Below are 18,679 nucleotides of genomic sequence, written 5' to 3' on the forward strand. Positions count from 1 at the left end.
ATCAGATGCAGGTGTCGTTAGTTGTCTCTGATTGAGAATCATACTTAGGTAGCCTGGGTTTCACTTTTGGTTTGTGGGTGTTTGTTTCCGTGTGAGTGTTTGTTGCCACACAGTACTGTTTCGGTTTTGTTCGTTTCACGTTTATTGTTTTGTATTTCATAGTGTTCAGTTTGTCTTTAAATAAACGTTATGGACACTTAGCACGCTGCGCATTGGTCCTCCGATCGTTCTCGCTTCTCCTCCTCAGAAGAGGAGGTGGAATGCCGTCACAGCCATCCCTCTTTCATGTTGCCTAAACGGTCTAGAACTCTGTCATACAGTGCACACTTTAAGTTTTTATTGTCCTAGGCTACCTGGATAAAATACCAGCTCACTAGACTCACTTCCTGTCATGGACAATGATACACCAGGCCAGCTAGTTAACATTAGCATACTACATTAGCATACTACATCATACTACATACATGTTGAACTTCCATCCTCTCAAGCCAGGGGCACAATATATTAATTTATGGTTGGATCAGAATCAACGTTATAATCATTGGCCAGTACAGAGAATTAAGTTAAACCGCAAGTCTAAATCTCCATCCATGGCTAGGAAAGGGCAGATTTTTATCTAGCTAGTTAGCCACCGTAGTACAACACAACGAGATGCAACAATTCACGTTTTTTTCTGTCAATAAAGACATTTGGCTTGTAATGTGATTGGTCTGAAGCCAAATCCACACTGGCTTCCCTTGACACTTTTTTTGTTTGTTTTGGTGCAACAGGACCAATCACAGCTGAATGATGGGCATTTTCAGGCAGAGTTTTAATACTCTTTCATGCGCATACAGTTTCAAGACAGGTCTCATTTATAATTGGAAACATGCAGGTGCCCAGTCATATCAGAAATGGCACACGCATTAGTGTGAAAGTTACGCAATGGTTATAAATGAGGCCCCTGTGGTGTGTGAGGGAGCTTGTGAGAGGATTTTGCACCTATAACATTTCTGTCAACTGTGACTTTCGTTATCACACCGTAGAAAGTTAAAGGTCGCTGAATTTCAGTGAAGTAAGCAGAGATGATATACACCATCAGACCAAACACTGTGTAGAAACACTTTGAAGGAAATATTGAAATGAAAAAAATGATGTTCCTCCATTATGTATACACTCACAGGTGTAATTCCCTTCATCAGATGGTTGTATGTTGGTGATGTGTAGAAACACTCTGTCACTCTCTGTCTGCAGTGTGACTCTGGGGTCACAAGTGAAGTCAGTACCATTATGGTTGGTCCGAAATTACACTTGACAGTCATTCCCCCCCACTTATCACTCTAACTTATGTTACAAACATTTTTTGGGCAGACAGATGTCTTTATTTCAGTCACTGCCAACATGAAGGGAAACAGATTGAGTGTCCTGTTTCATGGTTTTCAGATTGAGCATTAGTAGTGAAGTTGATTGCTTATTGACTAACTGCATCCCACAGCAGCAGAAGCAGAAGTAGCCTGAATACAAACACACTGGCCAACTGCAGAACCAAACATTACTCAATGTTGTCTGCTGAGACTGAGTACAGAACTCAACGTCTATCCAACGTTACTTGTTCAACAGAGAAACAAAGTAAAACTTGGGTTGACTAGTCATAATGGACCTTGAGAGCTGAGAGGAGGAAGTGGTGCTGTTTTCTAGCTTCTACCTGTCTTACTGTTTCACAGAAACACTTGGACCTCTGCTAGTGCATCCTGGTCTTTGCAAAGCACCACGAGGCCAAATAATAAACTACAGCCACCTCAACAGGTTCACTTCCTCCTTTATACACAAACAATGATAGATTCTGCACCACCACAAGGCTGAAGGGTTCTTATATCATATAAGCCTGATGTAGATAATGGTGAGTTTTCCTCTAGAGTGTACATGCTGGGTTAGATGGGGTGGCAGGGTAGCCTAGTGGTTAGAGTGTTGGACTCGTAACTGGGAGGTTGCAAGTTCAAATCCCCGAGCTGACAAATCTGTCGTTCTGCCCCTGAACAGGCAGTTAACCAACCCACTGTTCCTAGGCCGTCATTGAAAATAAGAATTTGTTCTTAACTGACTTAAAGGAAAAATAAATAAAAGATGCATACAGCCAATACATTATACATATTACTATAGACTTCATGGATCTGTTTGGAAATTAAGTTTTAATGAACGGTTTAGTTTTGTCGTTACATCTCTAAACTTGAGGCCTACATGATAAATGGAGATGGAACATTGAAAGCAAGGAAAATGCATTGTCATGAAGCATGTTGTGATGATGACTGTACATACTGCTGCAGGGAATATCTTTTACCAATCCAATACACTGACACCTGGTGGAAATGCACATGATCACATCTGTCCACGGGAACATTGGTTCTACGTAACAGAATGTGCATGATTCATACAGTAAGTGCTGATATTTACAGCAACAGAAGACGATCTACAGTACAGGACCTATTCAGCCAGGTGTCAGTAACCAATCAATAAAATTATATTAAGTCGGCGTATCAGCTGTAAAAATAGGGGCATTACAGTAATCAAGATATCCAGTAAATGGACATACTGTACAGTTGTATATCCAGGGCTGGTGAAATAGTATTTAACCCCTAGTGATAGAAAAAGGTGTCTAATGCCATGTCGTCATTGGTCAACGGTGCCAGAGGTCAGGGGTTAGAAGGTGTCAGCTGGAGAGTTGAGTAAAGCCCATTGTCTCTCCTTGTGAACGTGCTGTAGGGCTCAATGTCCTGTTGCTCCACCTACAAAGACATCAACAATATGTCAACATATTACACTGTAAAGTCTCATATGGGGCTTTGGAAATATTTGTAAATGTTGGCAAATTCAATTGAAAATGTGAAAGAGCATAGTCTGCAGATGCCTTACCATTACAGGTAACAGCAAGCAATAACAGCCCTGACAGTCTTACGACTAAAGGTAACAGAAGAAGCAAGAACAGCCCTGACAGTCTTACGACTACAGGTAACATCAAGCAGTAACAGCCCTGACGGTCTTACGACTCCAGGTAATATCAAGCAGTAACAGCCCTGACAGTCTTATGACTCCAGGTAACATTAAGCAGTAACAGCCCTGACAGTCTTACGACTCCAGGTAACATCAAGCAGTAACAGCCCTGACAGTCTTACGACTCCAGGTAACATCAAGCAGTAACAGCCCTGACAGTCTTACGACTCCAGGTAACATCAAGCAGTAACAGCCCTGACAGTCTTATGACTCCAGGTAACATCAAGCAGTAACAGCCCTGACAGTCTTACGACTCCAGGTAACATCAAGCAGTAACAGCCCTGACAGTCTTACGACTCCAGGTAACATCAAGCAGTAACAGCCCTGACAGTCTTATGACTCCAGGTAACATTAAGCAGTAACAGCCCTGACAGTCTTACGACTCCAGGTAACATCAAGCAGTAACAGCCCTGACAGTCTTACGACTCCAGGTAACATCAAGCAGTAACAGCCCTGACAGTCTTACGACTCCAGGTAACATCAAGCAGTAACAGCCCTGACAGTCTTATGACTCCAGGTAACATCAAGCAGTAACAGCCCTGACAGTCTTACGACTCCAGGTAACATCAAGCAGTAACAGCCCTGACAGTCTTACGACTCCAGGTAACATCAAGCAGTAACAGCCCTGACAGAAAAGACAGTTGCATCACCTCCTTAAAGGTGTACACCGCTTTCTTCTGTGTTCTCTTGCTGTGTAAAAGAACAGAAGACCTGTGAATGAACGTAACATAACATGGTTTTACACAGCAGATGCTTTCTGGAGCAAAATGTTTGTGTTTGTGCTTGGCTGCATGAATGTTTTTGTCCGGCACTCATTTTTGACAAGGCAGGAAGTGAGAACCCTCAACAGTTCAGTTATTAGTGACCTACAATAACCTTATCGAGTCAGACTTTAACGTAGGTCAAGTAGCCTATATCATACATCAGGGTATTTCATATGATCTCAGTTTTAACTGTTCATGCTCTATTGGCAGCTCTTTGTCACTCATAGTCACACCATTGACATTTAGTTGGCAAGCGAGCACAAACAAATCTTGGACCTAAAGTATAGCCTACCACATATTTCTGAGTCCCATAGTTCTCTATATCAATTGTAGATCAGATTGCTATTTGAGCTTGAACCTACATTATATTATTACAGTACCTCCATAACAAAGGAATTGATTAATTCAATTACCAAATATGTCAAATATCAATCAACTTTTCTTTTAACAAGCTAACAAGAATCTCTTACTTGAGATTACGTTTCCTCCTGATTATTCCAACAAGGACCACGACGGCTACAAGTCCTGCAAAGGCTGTTATTATCATGACATGGAAAGGACGTAAGAAAGAAAGGTTGTTTGTGACATGGGATCCTGAAAAAGAAAAGGGGAATAACTCATTGTGATCCGATATGGCTTGTTTCTCTTCCTCCACTCTGGTCATTTACATTGTTGACAGATGCTCAATTTGAAGACTATTTTTGATACAATCCAGTTCACTTGGACTGAGATGGTAGAAGTGACTAAATGAGAGCAAACATTCACAGTTCAAGCTAAATGTGACACGCAAACCAAACACTTACCATTGACAGAAATATTGAGATGCAAAATATCTGTTCCTCGATAATGTACACACTCACAGGTGTAGTTCCCTTCATCAGATGGTTGTATGTTGGTGATGTGTAGAAATACTCTGTCATTCTCTATCGGCAGTGTGACTCTGGGGTCACAAGTGTTGTCTGTACCATTTTGGCCAAAATGAAGAGACACTCGACACTCACTCCCACCACTTTTCACTCTATCTATCTTACATATTACATACGTCATGTTATTAATGATTTGGTTTGGACAGGAAAGAGTGCCCAAATCTGCTCCTTTTTCCAATGTTTTCACTTGAATCTCTGTAAACATGAAGGGAAATGGGTTGTAAGTGTATTGTTTCATTTAAAATGTTTGTTTTGCATTGACTACAATTGTAATGCCCAGTTTGTTGCGTAAGAGAAAGTTGCGTGTGTGTGTGTGTGCGTATATATATATATTCTGACGCAAATGTTTCTGCTTCCATTAATGCAGTTCAGATTGTGCTGAGTAGAACTCCTATTCTTATACGAGGTAATGATAATGCCGTTAAAATTTAACAAATGAAACATGAGGACAGGACCCCTTTCCTTTTTCAGTGTTGTACAAACTGTACATGCATGCTGTGCGTTTGAGAAAAGTACACATCTTACCTTCTAAGGCTGTGCACACACACCACACCAGCAGAAGCAGAGAAAGCCTGAATGCACATCTTCCACACATACTGACCCACTGCCAAACCAAATGTTAGTCCAATATTTTCTGCTCAGACCGACGGCCGAACAAAAGGCAAACCAAAGTGATGGTCCTTTGACAGGTATGAAACAGTTACATGATCTGGTGCTGGCTGAGAGGAGGAAGTGGTGCTGTGTAAATGTATTATATCTTCTAAGTGTGACTTTCACAAAGACAATACATCTTAGTGGGCTGTGTCTAAGGGCTATGCAGTGCAACCACCACGTACTACATAACAATAAATACACATGTCAAGAGGTCCACTTCCTGCTCTAGAAACAATGACAGATTCTGACACCACCACAAGACAGGGGGGTTACTGTATACCAAGTGTATGTAAGTGATGGTTACATCTGGTCCTCCAGGTTATAACAGGAAATGAATCTACCCACTGCTATGTTTATGATATAACTAATTATTATAATCATTCAATTATGACCTTTTATATACCAATACCTTATTGATACATCTGCAACAGGGCAATAAAGTCCAGGGGCCTCATTTATAAACCCTGCCTACTTATGAAATAGAGCCCAGAATGTACGTGCACCAGTAGGGATGCGTTGGTAAAATCACCGGGAAGCCAATCTAGAAGAAAAGCCATATTACAACCTATGTGTTGTGATAATTGCATTGTTTGCTCTGTAACCTGTTAGTTAATTTGCCTGGACACCATGATATATAGGCCTAAAGGCTGAGATGATAAGAAAACACAGTGGCAAAATAAATTAAACCACACCTTTGGTTTAATGTTTCTGACATTTTCGGACTACTAAACAACTGTTGATTTAATGGAGAGCTACCGCAAGTCACAAAGAATAACAGGAGCTGCCTCCACTATTCCAGTACCATGTTTCAACTTCAACATAATCACCTATGCTTAGTCTAATACAGTGACAACTAAAAGATTTAGTCTAATCAATGTAAACTAAATATGACATGGCTGTCCATGTTACTGATTTCTGTGTGTGCGTGCAAGTACAAACCACATGTTGACTCACCCTATTTGTAGAAAAATAACGATGCCATCCTCCTCCCTTTCATGTTTCCTAAACGGTCTAGAACTCTGTCAAACAGTACACACTTTAAGTTTTTGTTGTCCTAGGCTACCTGGCTAAAATACCAGCTCACTAGACTAACTTCCTGTCATGGACAACAATACGCCTGGCCAACTAGTTAACATTAACCTACTTCATCTAGCTACATGGTGAACTTCCATCCTCTCAAGCCAGGGGCACAATATATGAATTTATGGTTGTCACACTCTGACCATAGTTTGCTTTGTTTATTTCTATGTTTTGTTTGGTCAGGCTGTGATATGAGTGTGCATTCAATGTTGTATGTCTAGTTTCTGTTTCTATGTGTTTTGGCCTGATATGGTTCTCAATCAGAGGCAGGTGTTAGTCGTTGTCTCTGATTGGGAAACATATTTAGGTAGCCTGTTTTGTATTGTGGGGTGTGGGTTATAGTTCCTGTTTCCAGTGTTCACGGTACGGGTCTGGTTCGGCTTCGTTTCATTTGATTGTTTTGTGCTGTTCGTTGTTTACGTTTTCTATTAAAATGGATTATCATCACGTTGCATTTTGGTCCTCCTCTCTTTCGCCCGGCGAAGGACGTTACAATGGTTGGATCACAATCGCTGTTATAGTCTGTCGTGTCTTTGGCAACATTAAACTGAAGACTGTTATTTTATCAAATAAATTCTCTGTAATTATTATTACGTTATTAAACTGAATCACGTAAATGTAATTTACTAGGAAGTCGGGGCACCAAGGAAAATAGTCAGATTACAAAGTTAGAATTTTCCTAAAACAACTTTCAGATATTTTAATATCTGATCGATTACTGTTCTAATTAATGAATTATTCTTTACCTCACGTTAGTCTCATTCCAAACGTCGTACATTTTTGGTTATCTGCATGAACCCAGTCTTCACTATGAATCATCCATGCATCAATTGTCTCATTTATTAACTAAATAATCACAGAAATGAGAAGTGCGCGAAAGATAAGACACTACAAAGTTGAAAATTACAACCATTGAAATGCTAATCCTTTGCACATGAACGCTCACTCATTCGGGAATAATTGCAATCAATATATAGGCTGTGTGTCGTCGATCTCTGTTGGAATCATCCTTCTTTCTGTTGGAAGTTCATCCGCCCCTCTCTCTGCATCCCTGGAGTCTTTGGTTAGAATGACTACTTCAGAGTAACATTCAGAAATGTTCTTATAGAATAGATGTTTCGGCGGTTGTTGGCCTTTGCATTCAATGGTATAGAATTCCTAGCTGCAGACTTGTAATTAGTATCAAAGATTTGCTCTTATTCTGTCGGTATCGATAGTCTGAGTTTCAACAACCATTACAACCTTAGTTTATACTCCAGTTTAGGGTCTCTACTCAAACCTTAGCCCTCTCGGTAATCGAGGTTCAGGTGTAAAGGGAAATTCCCAAGGAAGGAGTTATATCCAGAACAGTAGGAAAGGGCTGTCCCATGGAGCCAGGTCAATGTCTGTGCTCATGGGGGAGGCCTATGACTTAGTTAAACTCCAAAGGGAATTGGCGTTTCCTTCATTAAACAGTTTAAAATCACGTTACATAATTTCACAAATAGTTTAATCTTTACTAATTTATTTGATACAACAACTAGATTGCAAGCCTCGCAACTGAGACTCTTGTATAAACAGAGTTATGGTAATGTGGCTGTATTGTCTCATGAGTTTCACAAACATTAAACGAAATGGGCCGGTTGTAGCTGGATTCTCCCCCGACCGTGTACACATTCTCCAAAACATGGACATTGTTCAGTTCTGTGATGTGGAAGAGGTTCCTTTGTTCTCCTGTGAAACTTTCTCTCTATACTGTCTGGCCATGAGGAGAGAGACTCCTCTAGGAATTTATGACCTGCGTAACAGAGCCTGGGTGTAGGGGGAAGAGAGAGAGGTTGTGAGAGAGAGAGAATGGTGCAGAGAGAGAGGTGGTGAGAGAGATAGGATGGTGCAGAGAGATGGGGATGGTACTCGCTATCCCCAAAGAGGGCCAAGTCATGACAAGTCATTGGCCTGTACGGAGAATTAAGTAAAACCACAACTCCAACTCCATATCTCCATCCATGGCTAATTTGGGAAAGGGACAATTTTTAGCTAGCTAGCTAACCACCGGAGTACAACAACACAAGATGCAACAATTACATTTTTTTCTGTCAATAAAGACATTTGGCTTGTGATGTGATTGGTCTGAAGCCAAATCCAGACTGGCTTCCCTTGACACGAACAATGTTTCTGTAGGCTACTGCGATGGCAGTTTGCAAAACAAATCCCCTCCCAATTGAAACACATAATAATCCTGATATCATTCAGCCAGGTTGGCATACTTTGTAGTTAACATTTAATTGAGAATATTAGTGGGAAAGCCTTTCTATCTACTCATAAGACACTAGCAGTAACATTAGTAACTTGTCTCTAACTGACAACACAAAGTGATAGATAAACGCGCGTGCACGCACGCACACAAATACCCATGATGTTGCTTCTTCAGAAAGCTGTATACTACACTATTGTTTTTTAAAAACATTTAATTATTGTAACATTATTTTTCTGCCTGTTGAGGGTGACAGTTTGGTTTGGTGCTCATCTTTCTGCTGCCACGCAATATCGTCCAGTGGATACATTCAATAGTTGTACAATTTTATAATACAAGTATCAAACTTGGTACACTAATACTTGCTACCTTAAGGACTATTTTAAAGATTGAAGGCAGTCTGGGAAGCCTGTCAATCAACCAGGACTGATATTTTAATAAAATGGCTGCCATCTGGATTTCCTGTTAGAAGAAAATGGGGTATAAAAACAAAGGGTCACACACTCCGTATGTATAACCTCCCAGTCATTTATTGGGTAAGAAAACACAAACCTTTCAGCATCACTGTGCCTTCTTCAGGATAAAATAGAGTCAAATCATTCCAAACAATGTAAAAATTGCTAATGTTATCTTCCCACTAAATAAATTCCACAGGTAATATAGAAAGTAATTCTGATCATAAAGTACTCTTAAGACCTTATAGGTGCACTATGCAGAAATGGCTCTGCCATTTCCTGGTTGCAAAAATTGTAAGAGTTCGCCAAATTTCTGTTTATGTGACAAAACAAGCAAGTGTAAAGAATCATTGTACCATCTGAACCGCTATTAAATATATTTTCCATAACCAAAAATATTGTATTTACAGCTGTTTGAAGCTGGTGTGCAAAACTGAAAGTAAAAGACGCAACAACTAAACTTAAGAATGGGAAGCATAGAAATAGCTCACATAGAACAGATCTACCACATCTTAGACTTGCTTTCAATGAGAATGACAGATGTAAGAAATTATAGTTTTTGTGAATTAGGTCTGGTTATCCCAAACGTTACATATTGCAGTTTTAATAGGGGTCATTTTGACCATAGTCCAGCGGCTACATGAAGATTTTTGCTACTTTGTGATAGAGCCACTAACATTTCACACACATATAGGGAATGTGTTAATATGTCATTTTGGCTATAGTGCCATAACTGATTCTGTCCATTAGTCCCCTGGTGGTAATTTTAAATATGGCCACCAACCAGCTGCATGCATGTGGCGATTTTGGACTAGATTCACATGACCATATCTCCATAAATAATTGGTACATACAGCCCATTGATGGTTTAAAATGTTTGAGTGGGTCTGGAAAGCACAATAAAATGGCTAAAAAATGCCATATATACGTATCCTTTAAACTTTTTTGTAGAAAAGTGGGGAAAACTGATTCCTGGTTGACTTATGCTTCCCAAATTGTCTCCAATCTTTAAAATGTCTAATATTAGTGGGCCAAGTTGGATGTTGGAACGATTTTTTTCTTGTGTATACTGTATTTGGTTCTTATCCACTGTTTGTTTCACTTTCACCTCCTGGCCAGCAGAGGGCAATACCACGTTCCCCTCCCCTCAAATTACCCATTGTTAGTTTCTACATCGCTGGTGTTTATCAAATCTGTCAGATTTCTCGGGTGCTTTACACCGGGTACGCAGTTTAAAAGTCCAGTTAAACATTAATGCAGGTAAGCGCCATAAATAATGATTTTGCAGTCGGTTTATTAAGCGGTGTAGCTAGCTCAGAGCGGTCTGATTCAACTTTTAGAAGCTGCGTTTGCTGTGTCTAAGGTTTGCATTACAATGTGTTGGCTACCTAACGTAGCTGATTTAGCTAGCTAGCAAGCAAGCAAGGATTAGCCTGCTGTCTAATTCTTCACTCAGCTAAACGTGTATTCTGTTTTTGGACTAGCCATACAGTCTATTGTCATGTTATGACACTTCTTGCTAAATTGTATTTTGCTTACTGTTCAGCAATATCTCTTTCTGTTTTGCTTCCCAATGCAACGCTGTATCAGTCATGGCATGTAACGTTATCCTTCTGCTTTCTCTAGTCACTGATCATGAAAAGTTCAAAGGAAGCTGTGCAGACTGCTGCCAAGGAGTTCCTGCAGTTCGTGAACAAAGGAGTGTCTCCATACCACGGTAAGAACACGAATCATTCTAGGACTGGTAGTTTGATAGTTAAAGAAATGGTGTCAGTACTACAGGTTCAGAACAATGGCAATATAATATTTTGTAGGCATGTAGCTGTCAAGAGCATGTAACCAAATGCAGTGGGAGACTATTTGGACCTAACTTAAATGGACCTTGATCTCTAAATAAGATAGATATCTTGCAGGCGGATGTCCTCTTTCTGAGCCTGTACGGATGCCGTTTTGTTGTGTAGCCTACCTTTGCACTCTGATCCATGTACAGTCCATTCACATTATCCTTCGCCTAGATCCCCTCCTGAGCTGTCTTAACGCCACCCTCTTATCAGACAGTTAATTGATATGTCCCCCGGTTGCACAGGTTGTAACTCATAAAAGGAACGAGGTGGCTTGACGTTAATGTCCTGCTCTTTTCACTCTGTCCTATTTGTGAGCAGTGGTTGAGGAGTGTAAGTCTCGTCTGCTGGGGGCTGGCTTTACTGAGCTGAAGGAGACTGAGCAGTGGAACATCAAGCCTGCCAGTAAGGTCAGTCAGTACATGGAGGTTCCAGTCTGACACTGATCTACACAGCTTTATAGGGCTTCATCTTATAGGGATCAAATCATATTTCCCTGTCAAACTGTGCTTGATTGAGAACTAACTACTCCTCTTCTCTCAACAGTACTTTGTGACCCGTAACTACTCCTCCATCATCGCTTTTGCTGTGGGTGGACATTTCAAGCCAGGCAATGGCTTCACTATGATTGGAGCACACACAGACAGCCCCTGTCTGAGGGTAAGGATGAAATTCTACACTTGGGAAATGACTGGGCTGTGTTCATTAGGGACAAAATGTTTTGAAACAGTGAGGTAATGTCTGAACATGTCCATTTTAAGAACAAATATTTTATGGTGTACCCTACTGAACACGACCCAGGGCTAACACCGCCAACCACTGGGGATAGTAGGTCATACTTGTATTTCGTCGCTAACTTGACACCCTTCTCTCTCTGTGTGGTTGATTCAGATTAAGCCACGGTCCAAGAAGACCAAACAGGGCTGTCTGCAGGTCGGGGTGGAGTGCTACGGAGGAGGAATCTGGAACACCTGGTTCGACCGGGATCTGACCATCGCCGGTCGTGTTATGGTCAAGGTATGGCAATGTAACCCTACCCATCTAACCCTTCATTCACAACTGAAACATTAAGGTTGGCCCATTTCTTAGGTTTCTGAACTTTCATGAACTATGTGTTGAAGTGTGTCTGGAGAATGGAGGTGTGTTTGTGAGAGGACCTTACATGGGAGTTGTTGTGTTATTGTGGTGCAGACTGGAGATAAGCTGGTCCATCGTCTGGTTCACGTGCCCCGGCCGATCATGAGGATCCCCCACCTGGCCATCCACCTCCAGAGGGACATCAACGACTCCTTCGGCCCCAACAAGGAGAACCACCTGTAAGTCCCAGGTTGCATGTCAGAAGTCTGAACTGGCTTCCTCTCCTCCATCTACACTGATCTGACGACAGGACAGGTGAAGGCAGTATGGCTGGAATTTGCTGTCACCTGTTCTGTTCTTTCACATCAGTGCAGTTGAAGGGGAGGAGACCACTATATAGACTATTGAGATACACCCCTCAAGGGACCAGGAGAACAAACATGAATTGGACAGGAAAATAAGTGTTTAGTAACTGTGTGTGTGACAGAGTGCCCATCCTAGCCACTGCTGTACAGGAGGAGTTGGAGACTGGCTGCTGTTCCACTGGGGATGCCTGCGATGCCACCACTTTTGTAAGACTCTTAACTATCCATATCTCTCACTGTACACTCTGCAGTACCAGATAGTTATACACAGTCCAATGTACCACATACACTAATCAATCACTTGCCTTACACAACTTCAGTAGTACATTAGTACATTTCTCCATCTCTCTCACTCGTCCAGGCAGAGAAGCATCACCCGGCCCTGGTCAAGGTGCTGTGTTCAGAGCTGGACGTTCAGCCTGAGGCCCTGCTGGACTTTGAGCTGTGTCTGGCTGACACTCAGCCAGGGGTGAGTCTCCTCTCCTCAACACCTCCTCCCCCTCTGTTGTTAATGACATCGATAACAGATTACTGACGTGTGTCTGTGTGTGTCTGCTGCATAGGCAATTGGTGGTGTGTTTGAAGAGTTCATCTACTCCCCCCGTCTGGACAACCTCCACAGCTGCTACTGTGCCCTACAGGTGAGTCTCCTCTGTTCCAACTCAACACTCCACCTCCAGACACTAACACCAGCCACCTCAACAACCGGTCTCCTTCTCAAAGTACAGCTCTGAGAGTAGGAAGCTCACATCTTTTCCTCCGGTGTGTTTGAGAGGGACGAGAGGAATCGGAACATGACTACCACCATAATGTGAACGTCCTCTTTAACCTTACCATTTAAGCTCCTAACCTCTACTTCCTCTTTAACCTTAACCTTCATTCCCCTAACCTTTACCCTCTTTTCCTCTGTCCACTAGGCTCTGATGGACTCCTGCATCTTTGGAGACTCTTTGGCCACAGACCCCAACATCAGGATGGTGACTCTGTTTGACAATGAAGAGGTCGGTCCCCCAGTCCTGTGTTGGCTAAATTCCTTCTGTGTAGAGCTAGGGCTTCTCCTTCACTGGCCTATAGCTATGAACTATAACTAGGGCCCAGGGTTTTCTGGTGGTTAGGAAAAATCCCTGGGGACATATTCACAAAGTATCTCTGATAAGGAGTGCTGATATAGGATCAGGTTCCCCCTCTGATTAATTATAATTTAAAAATGTACAACTGATCCTAGATCAGCACTCCTACTCTGAGATGTTTTGTCAATATGGCCTCTGTATATCTAACTCCGGGCTCTCCAACCCTGTTCCTGGAGAGATACCCTCCTGTAGGTTTAGACTCCAACCCTGTTCCTGGTAGAGAGACCATCCTGTAGTGTAGGTTTAGACCCCAGTTGTAAAATGACTGATTTAGCCTATCACCCAGCTAATTAATAGAATCAGGTGCTCTAAATTAGGGTTGGGGTGTGAACCTACAGGAGGGTAGCTCTCCAGGAACAGGGTTGGAGTATAAACCTACAGGAGGGAACTGGTTTGGCAAACCCTAACCTAACACTTAACACTTCCCCCTATGGCCTGTAGGTGGGGTCAGAGAGCGCCCAGGGGGCAGCGTCCAACCTGACAGAGCTGATCCTGAGTCGACTGTCCTCCTCCCCCACCAACCTCACAGCCTTCCAGCAGGCGGTGCCACGCTCCTTCATGATCAGCGCCGACATGGCCCACGCCCTGCACCCCAACTACCAGTCAGTACCATACAGTAACCTGTCAATCACTCCAGTCTCTATAGTAACACTCCAATTACCAGTCAGTTTACTCCTACTCCCTATAGAAACGCCGTACTGTTAATCACTCTGTGGTTGCATCCCAATTCTCCACCATTTTCCCAAAGTGTCTACTTCCTGCCATGGATTTAATGGTGGAGCCTCCCTCCAGCCCATTATTACACCAACCAAATGTTTTTAGATCCATGACAGAAAGTGTGCAAGTGAGGTCAGGTTCTAGAACATCATCCCAACTACCGGTCAGGTTCTAGAACATCATCCCAACTACCGGTCAGGTTCTAGAACATCATCCCAACTACCGGTCAGTGTCTAGAACATCATCCCAACTACCGGTCAGGTTCTAGAACATCATCCCAACTACCGGTCAGGTTCTAGAACATCATCCCAACTACCGGTCAGTGTCTAGAACATCATCCCAACTACCGGTCAGGTTCTAGAACATCATCCCAACTACCGGTCAGGTTCTAGAACATCATCCCAACTACCGGTCAGTGTCTAGAACATCATCCCAACTACCGGTCAGGTTCTAGAACATCATCCCAACTACCGGTCAGGTTCTAGAACATCATCCCAACTACCAGTCACACTTTAGAAAAAGGGTGGAGAATCAAGACACAACCTGTCTCTAGTAACACCCCAACTACCAGTCAGAGGTTGTGTCCTGATTCTCCACCCTTTTTCTAAAGTGTGACTGGTAGTTGGGATGTTACTATAGACAATATAGACAATGTGCTGTTACTCCCCATAGAAAACATACTAACATTCACACTGTCTCTACCAGTCAGGTTCAAGAACAACATCCCAACTACCAGTCAGTGTACAGTATACCTGGGGAATAATAGTCTCATTTATATATTTATGATATATTTATATCATATTGGATATATAATTGACTGCTGTTGTACTGTTTTTGTGCCAGCTGGGACCAGAAGACAATTTGAAAGATGTTTGCTGTGTTTATAGTTTTAATCGACTTTCATTTTCACCCTAGGGAGAAGCATGATGAAAACCACAGACCAGCCTTCCACAAGGTACAGAGCTCAAATGACCCCCTCAGCAATATGCACTGAAAACCCACATTAGAACTGGTGGACATATTGTTGGAATCGTCTACAAAAAATGTCTACAATTTAGATTTAGGTAAAATAGTCATGGTGGACCTGTGTAATATTTGTGGCAGACATGCTATACATTTATGTATGTTTTCTATACAGATATCTGAAGTTGTAGTCAGTGTGATTGTCTGAATGTCCTCTCTCTCTCTCTCTCAGGGTCCTGTAGTTAAATTCAACAGTAACCAGCGCTATGCCACTACGGCTGTGACAGCCTCCATCTTGAGAGAGATCGCCAGTCGTGTTGGTGTGCCTCTTCAGGTAATTGGCGTGTGTGTGTGTGCGCGTGTGATTTGTTCATACATACTTGTTTCTGTGTGTGCTTGGTGCACTGCGCGGGTTTGTGATCTTGTTTCTTAAATCCACTCCGCAAGGAGCACATCTCCTAGCAAAGTAGTGCTGAGGTGAAGAAAGTGCAGTGGTGTAGTGGGGATTTAAACCAAGCCGTTTCTGTAGTGGGGATTTAAACCAAGCCGTTTCTGTAGTGGGGATTTAAACCAAGCCGTTTCTGTAGTGGGGATTTAAACCAAGCCGTTTCTGTAGTGGGGATTTAAACCAAGCCGTTTCTGTAGTGGGGATTTAAACCAAGCCGTTTCTGTAGTGGGGATTTAAACCAAGCCGTTTCTGTAGTGGGGATTTAAACCAAGCCGGTTCTGTAGTGGGGATTTAAACCAAGCCGGTTCTGTAGTGGGGATTTAAACCAAGCCGGTTCTGTAGTGGGGATTTAAACCAAGCCGGTTCTGTAGTGGGGATTTAAACCATGCCGTGGTGTAGTGGGGATTTAAACTAAGCCGGTTCTGTAGTGGGGATTTAAACCAAGCCATTTCTGTAGTGGGGATTTAAACCAAGCCATTTCTGTAGTGGGGATTTAAACCAAGCCGTTTCTGTAGTGGGGATTTAAACCAAGCCGTTTCTGTAGTGGGGATTTAAACCAAGCCGTTTCTGTAGTGGGGATTTAAACCAAGCCGTTTCTGTAGTGGGGATTTAAACCAAGCCGGTTCTGTAGTGGGGATTTAAACCAAGCCGGTTCTGTAGTGGGGATTTAAACCAAGACGGTTCTGTAGTGGGGATTTAAACCAAGCCTTAGTGGAGTGGGGGTGGGGGGGATTTAAACCTAGCCTTAGTGCAGTGGGGTAGGGGTTATTTTAAACCAAGTTTATGGGAGAGATGAGGGAGACTGAAATGAGAACGTCTGCCTCTTAAGAGTAGATGAAGGATGTTCCGCTCCCACAAGGGCACTTTATTCACCTCAGGGCCTGGTGAAACTACCGCTCTGGTCCATTTCCCTCCCTGAAGTGTGCACTCATTCACCCCCATATGGACTCAGAGGAATGGACCGCTGTAAAGCCAGATTTAAATAGCAGAGAGGCAGGAAGGACAGTTCCAGTTCTGACTCATGTTGAGTTTCCCCACACAGCTGACATCCAATGTATGTCTGAGTGATTAATGGGCATCCATGGCACATGGAAATGTAATCAATAAATCTGAATGTAACAGTACATGTGTTTTATTCTCTCCACAGATGCTTCAACTGTACCTAGTAAGCGTGTGTTAATTCATTACCCTCCTGACCCTGTTTCTGTGGCCCCAGGATGTGATGGTGCGTAACGACAGCCCCTGTGGGACCACCATCGGCCCCATCCTGTCTTCCCGCCTGGGGATCCCCGTGCTGGACATCGGTGCCCCCCAGCTGGCCATGCACTCCATCAGGGAGATGTGCTGCACCTCTGGAGTGCTCCAGTCTACCAACCTATTCAAGGTACTGGACCCTGTACTAACCCACTCCATCAGGGAGATGTGCTGCACCTCTGGAGTGCTCCAGTCTACCAACCTATTCAAGGTACTGGACCCTGTACTAACCCACTCCATCAGGGAGATGTGCTCCAGTCTACCAACCTATTCAAGGTACTGGACCCTGTACTAACCCACTCCATCAGGGAGATGTGCTCCAGTCTACCAACCTATTCAAGGTACTGGACCCTGTACTAACCCACTCCATCAGGGAGATGTGCTGCACCTCTGGAGTACTCCAGTCTACCAACCTATTCAAGGTACTGGACCCTGTACTAACCCACTCCATCAGGGAGATGTGCTCCAGTCTACCAACCTATTCAAGGTACTGGACCCTGTACTAACCCACTCCAGGGTTGGGGTCAATTCAGGATGTACACTAAATTTCCAATTCTCTTGAATGCTTGTCAATTAGGAAAATGTGGCTTTGGAATGACCCCCTGACCCCTGACCCACTCATCACACTGATACCCTTTTCACTCTGCTGTTTCTCTGAGCCAAACTGAGCCAAGCGGTTCTGCCTGGCCTGGGTACACATCTACTGTAGTTGCTGGACAATGTGGAAGGAAAATATCAGAGCCAGCACAGTGTGGGAACAGCATGTTAGTGTGAAAGTGGTATCAGACAGTCCGTACATTCTATGGGTCGAATTGTGTTGTAATCTGACCAGACATAGTGAACCATAATGTCTCACTATGTTGATGTATGATGATGTTGTCTTCCGTCTGTTCTTACCAGGGCTTCTTTGAGCTCTTCCCCACTGTGAGAGACATGGTGACTGTGGACTAGCCTGGGGGAAGGACACAGCATGGACAGAAGGACAGACAGATGTCCTCCTCTGGGTCTCTCTACACACGGTGTTATCTGTATACTCACATGACACACAGTGCTACAGCAGAACGTTTTGCACACATTCAGAGGCAAGGAAAGTTTCCTTCAAATGATGTTTCTGATGAACTGAAATGGTTTATAAAATAATACATTTTTAATCTACACATCCTCTCTCCTTCCCTTGTTTTTGTTCACTCACTCATTCCACACACATATAGTCCTAAAGGCTGGACGCAATGGGCACTGCAGCGCCCCTGGACCAATTATAGGGGGTTAAGTCGCTTGCTTAAAGGCACAACGGCAGATGATGCATTTCCGCACTAGATTTTCCCGTCTTGAGTTGGGATTCGAACCGGCAACCCTCTGGTTGAGGCCTGCTTCTCTAACCTCTGCCTCTGATGTTGCACTGGATCTCCAATTGAAATAAAGTGTTTGGCCCACACTCTTTAGCAAGTCTAGTACCAGTGCTGAAACAACATACAATGTTGACAAATATTCTGAACAAAAATCTAAACACAACAGTTTTACTGAGTTTACAGTTCATATAAGGAAATCAGTCAATTTACATAAATTCATTAGGCCCTAATCTATGGATTTCACAATACTGGGCACTGGTGCAGCCAGTGAGGGCATAGGCCCACCCACTTGGGAGCTAGGCCCAGCCAATCAGAATGTGTTTTTCCCCACCAAAGGTTTTTTTTTCAGACAGAAATACTCCTCAGTTTCATCAGCTGTCCTGGGCTGGCATGGTT

At 43.0% G+C, this 18,679-nt stretch overlaps 2 protein-coding genes across 7 annotated transcripts; one reads left to right on the forward strand and one right to left on the reverse strand.

Annotated features, from left to right (window-relative positions):
- Nucleotides 1–2,149: 2,149 nt before the first annotated feature.
- Nucleotides 2,150–5,538, reverse strand: LOC118936328 (uncharacterized). Of its 3 annotated transcripts, none has more exons than XM_036951701.2 (5): nucleotides 5,243–5,538; nucleotides 4,595–4,912; nucleotides 4,262–4,385; nucleotides 3,678–3,717; nucleotides 2,150–2,762 (listed from the first exon to the last, which is right to left on the reverse strand). In XM_036951701.2, the coding sequence occupies exons 1-5, from the start codon at nucleotides 5,310–5,312 to the stop codon at nucleotides 2,670–2,672; spliced, it is 645 nt and encodes a 214-aa protein (XP_036807596.2). In that variant the 5' UTR covers nucleotides 5,313–5,538; the 3' UTR covers nucleotides 2,150–2,669. The 3 variants fall into 3 exon arrangements, with proteins under 3 accessions (XP_036807596.2, XP_036807595.2, XP_036807597.2); XM_036951700.2 differs by having other exon boundaries at nucleotides 3,678–3,738; nucleotides 5,243–5,505; XM_036951702.2 differs by lacking the exon at nucleotides 3,678–3,717 and having other exon boundaries at nucleotides 5,243–5,505.
- A 4,746-nt stretch (nucleotides 5,539–10,284) lies between these two features.
- Nucleotides 10,285–18,091, forward strand: LOC110504762 (aspartyl aminopeptidase). Of its 4 annotated transcripts, none has more exons than XM_090239608.1 (15): nucleotides 10,285–10,399; nucleotides 10,766–10,856; nucleotides 11,302–11,390; nucleotides 11,527–11,640; nucleotides 11,872–11,997; nucleotides 12,172–12,296; nucleotides 12,545–12,629; nucleotides 12,784–12,891; nucleotides 12,986–13,063; nucleotides 13,340–13,423; nucleotides 13,994–14,154; nucleotides 15,185–15,224; nucleotides 15,465–15,566; nucleotides 16,897–17,145; nucleotides 17,835–18,091. In XM_090239608.1, exons 1-15 carry the CDS (start codon nucleotides 10,394–10,396, stop codon nucleotides 17,883–17,885), a joined length of 1,509 nt encoding a protein of 502 aa, XP_090095734.1. In that variant the 5' UTR covers nucleotides 10,285–10,393; the 3' UTR covers nucleotides 17,886–18,091. The 4 variants fall into 4 exon arrangements, with proteins under 4 accessions (XP_090095734.1, XP_036838261.2, XP_036838262.2 ...); XM_036982366.2 differs by having other exon boundaries at nucleotides 16,897–17,064; XM_036982367.2 differs by having other exon boundaries at nucleotides 10,316–10,502; nucleotides 16,897–17,064.
- Nucleotides 18,092–18,679: the final 588 nt, after the last annotated feature.

Source organism: Oncorhynchus mykiss, chromosome 7 (assembly GCF_057628025.1).
Source record: "Oncorhynchus mykiss isolate SJ-2025 chromosome 7, ASM5762802v1, whole genome shotgun sequence".
NCBI classification, from domain to species: domain Eukaryota; kingdom Metazoa; phylum Chordata; class Actinopteri; order Salmoniformes; family Salmonidae; genus Oncorhynchus; species Oncorhynchus mykiss.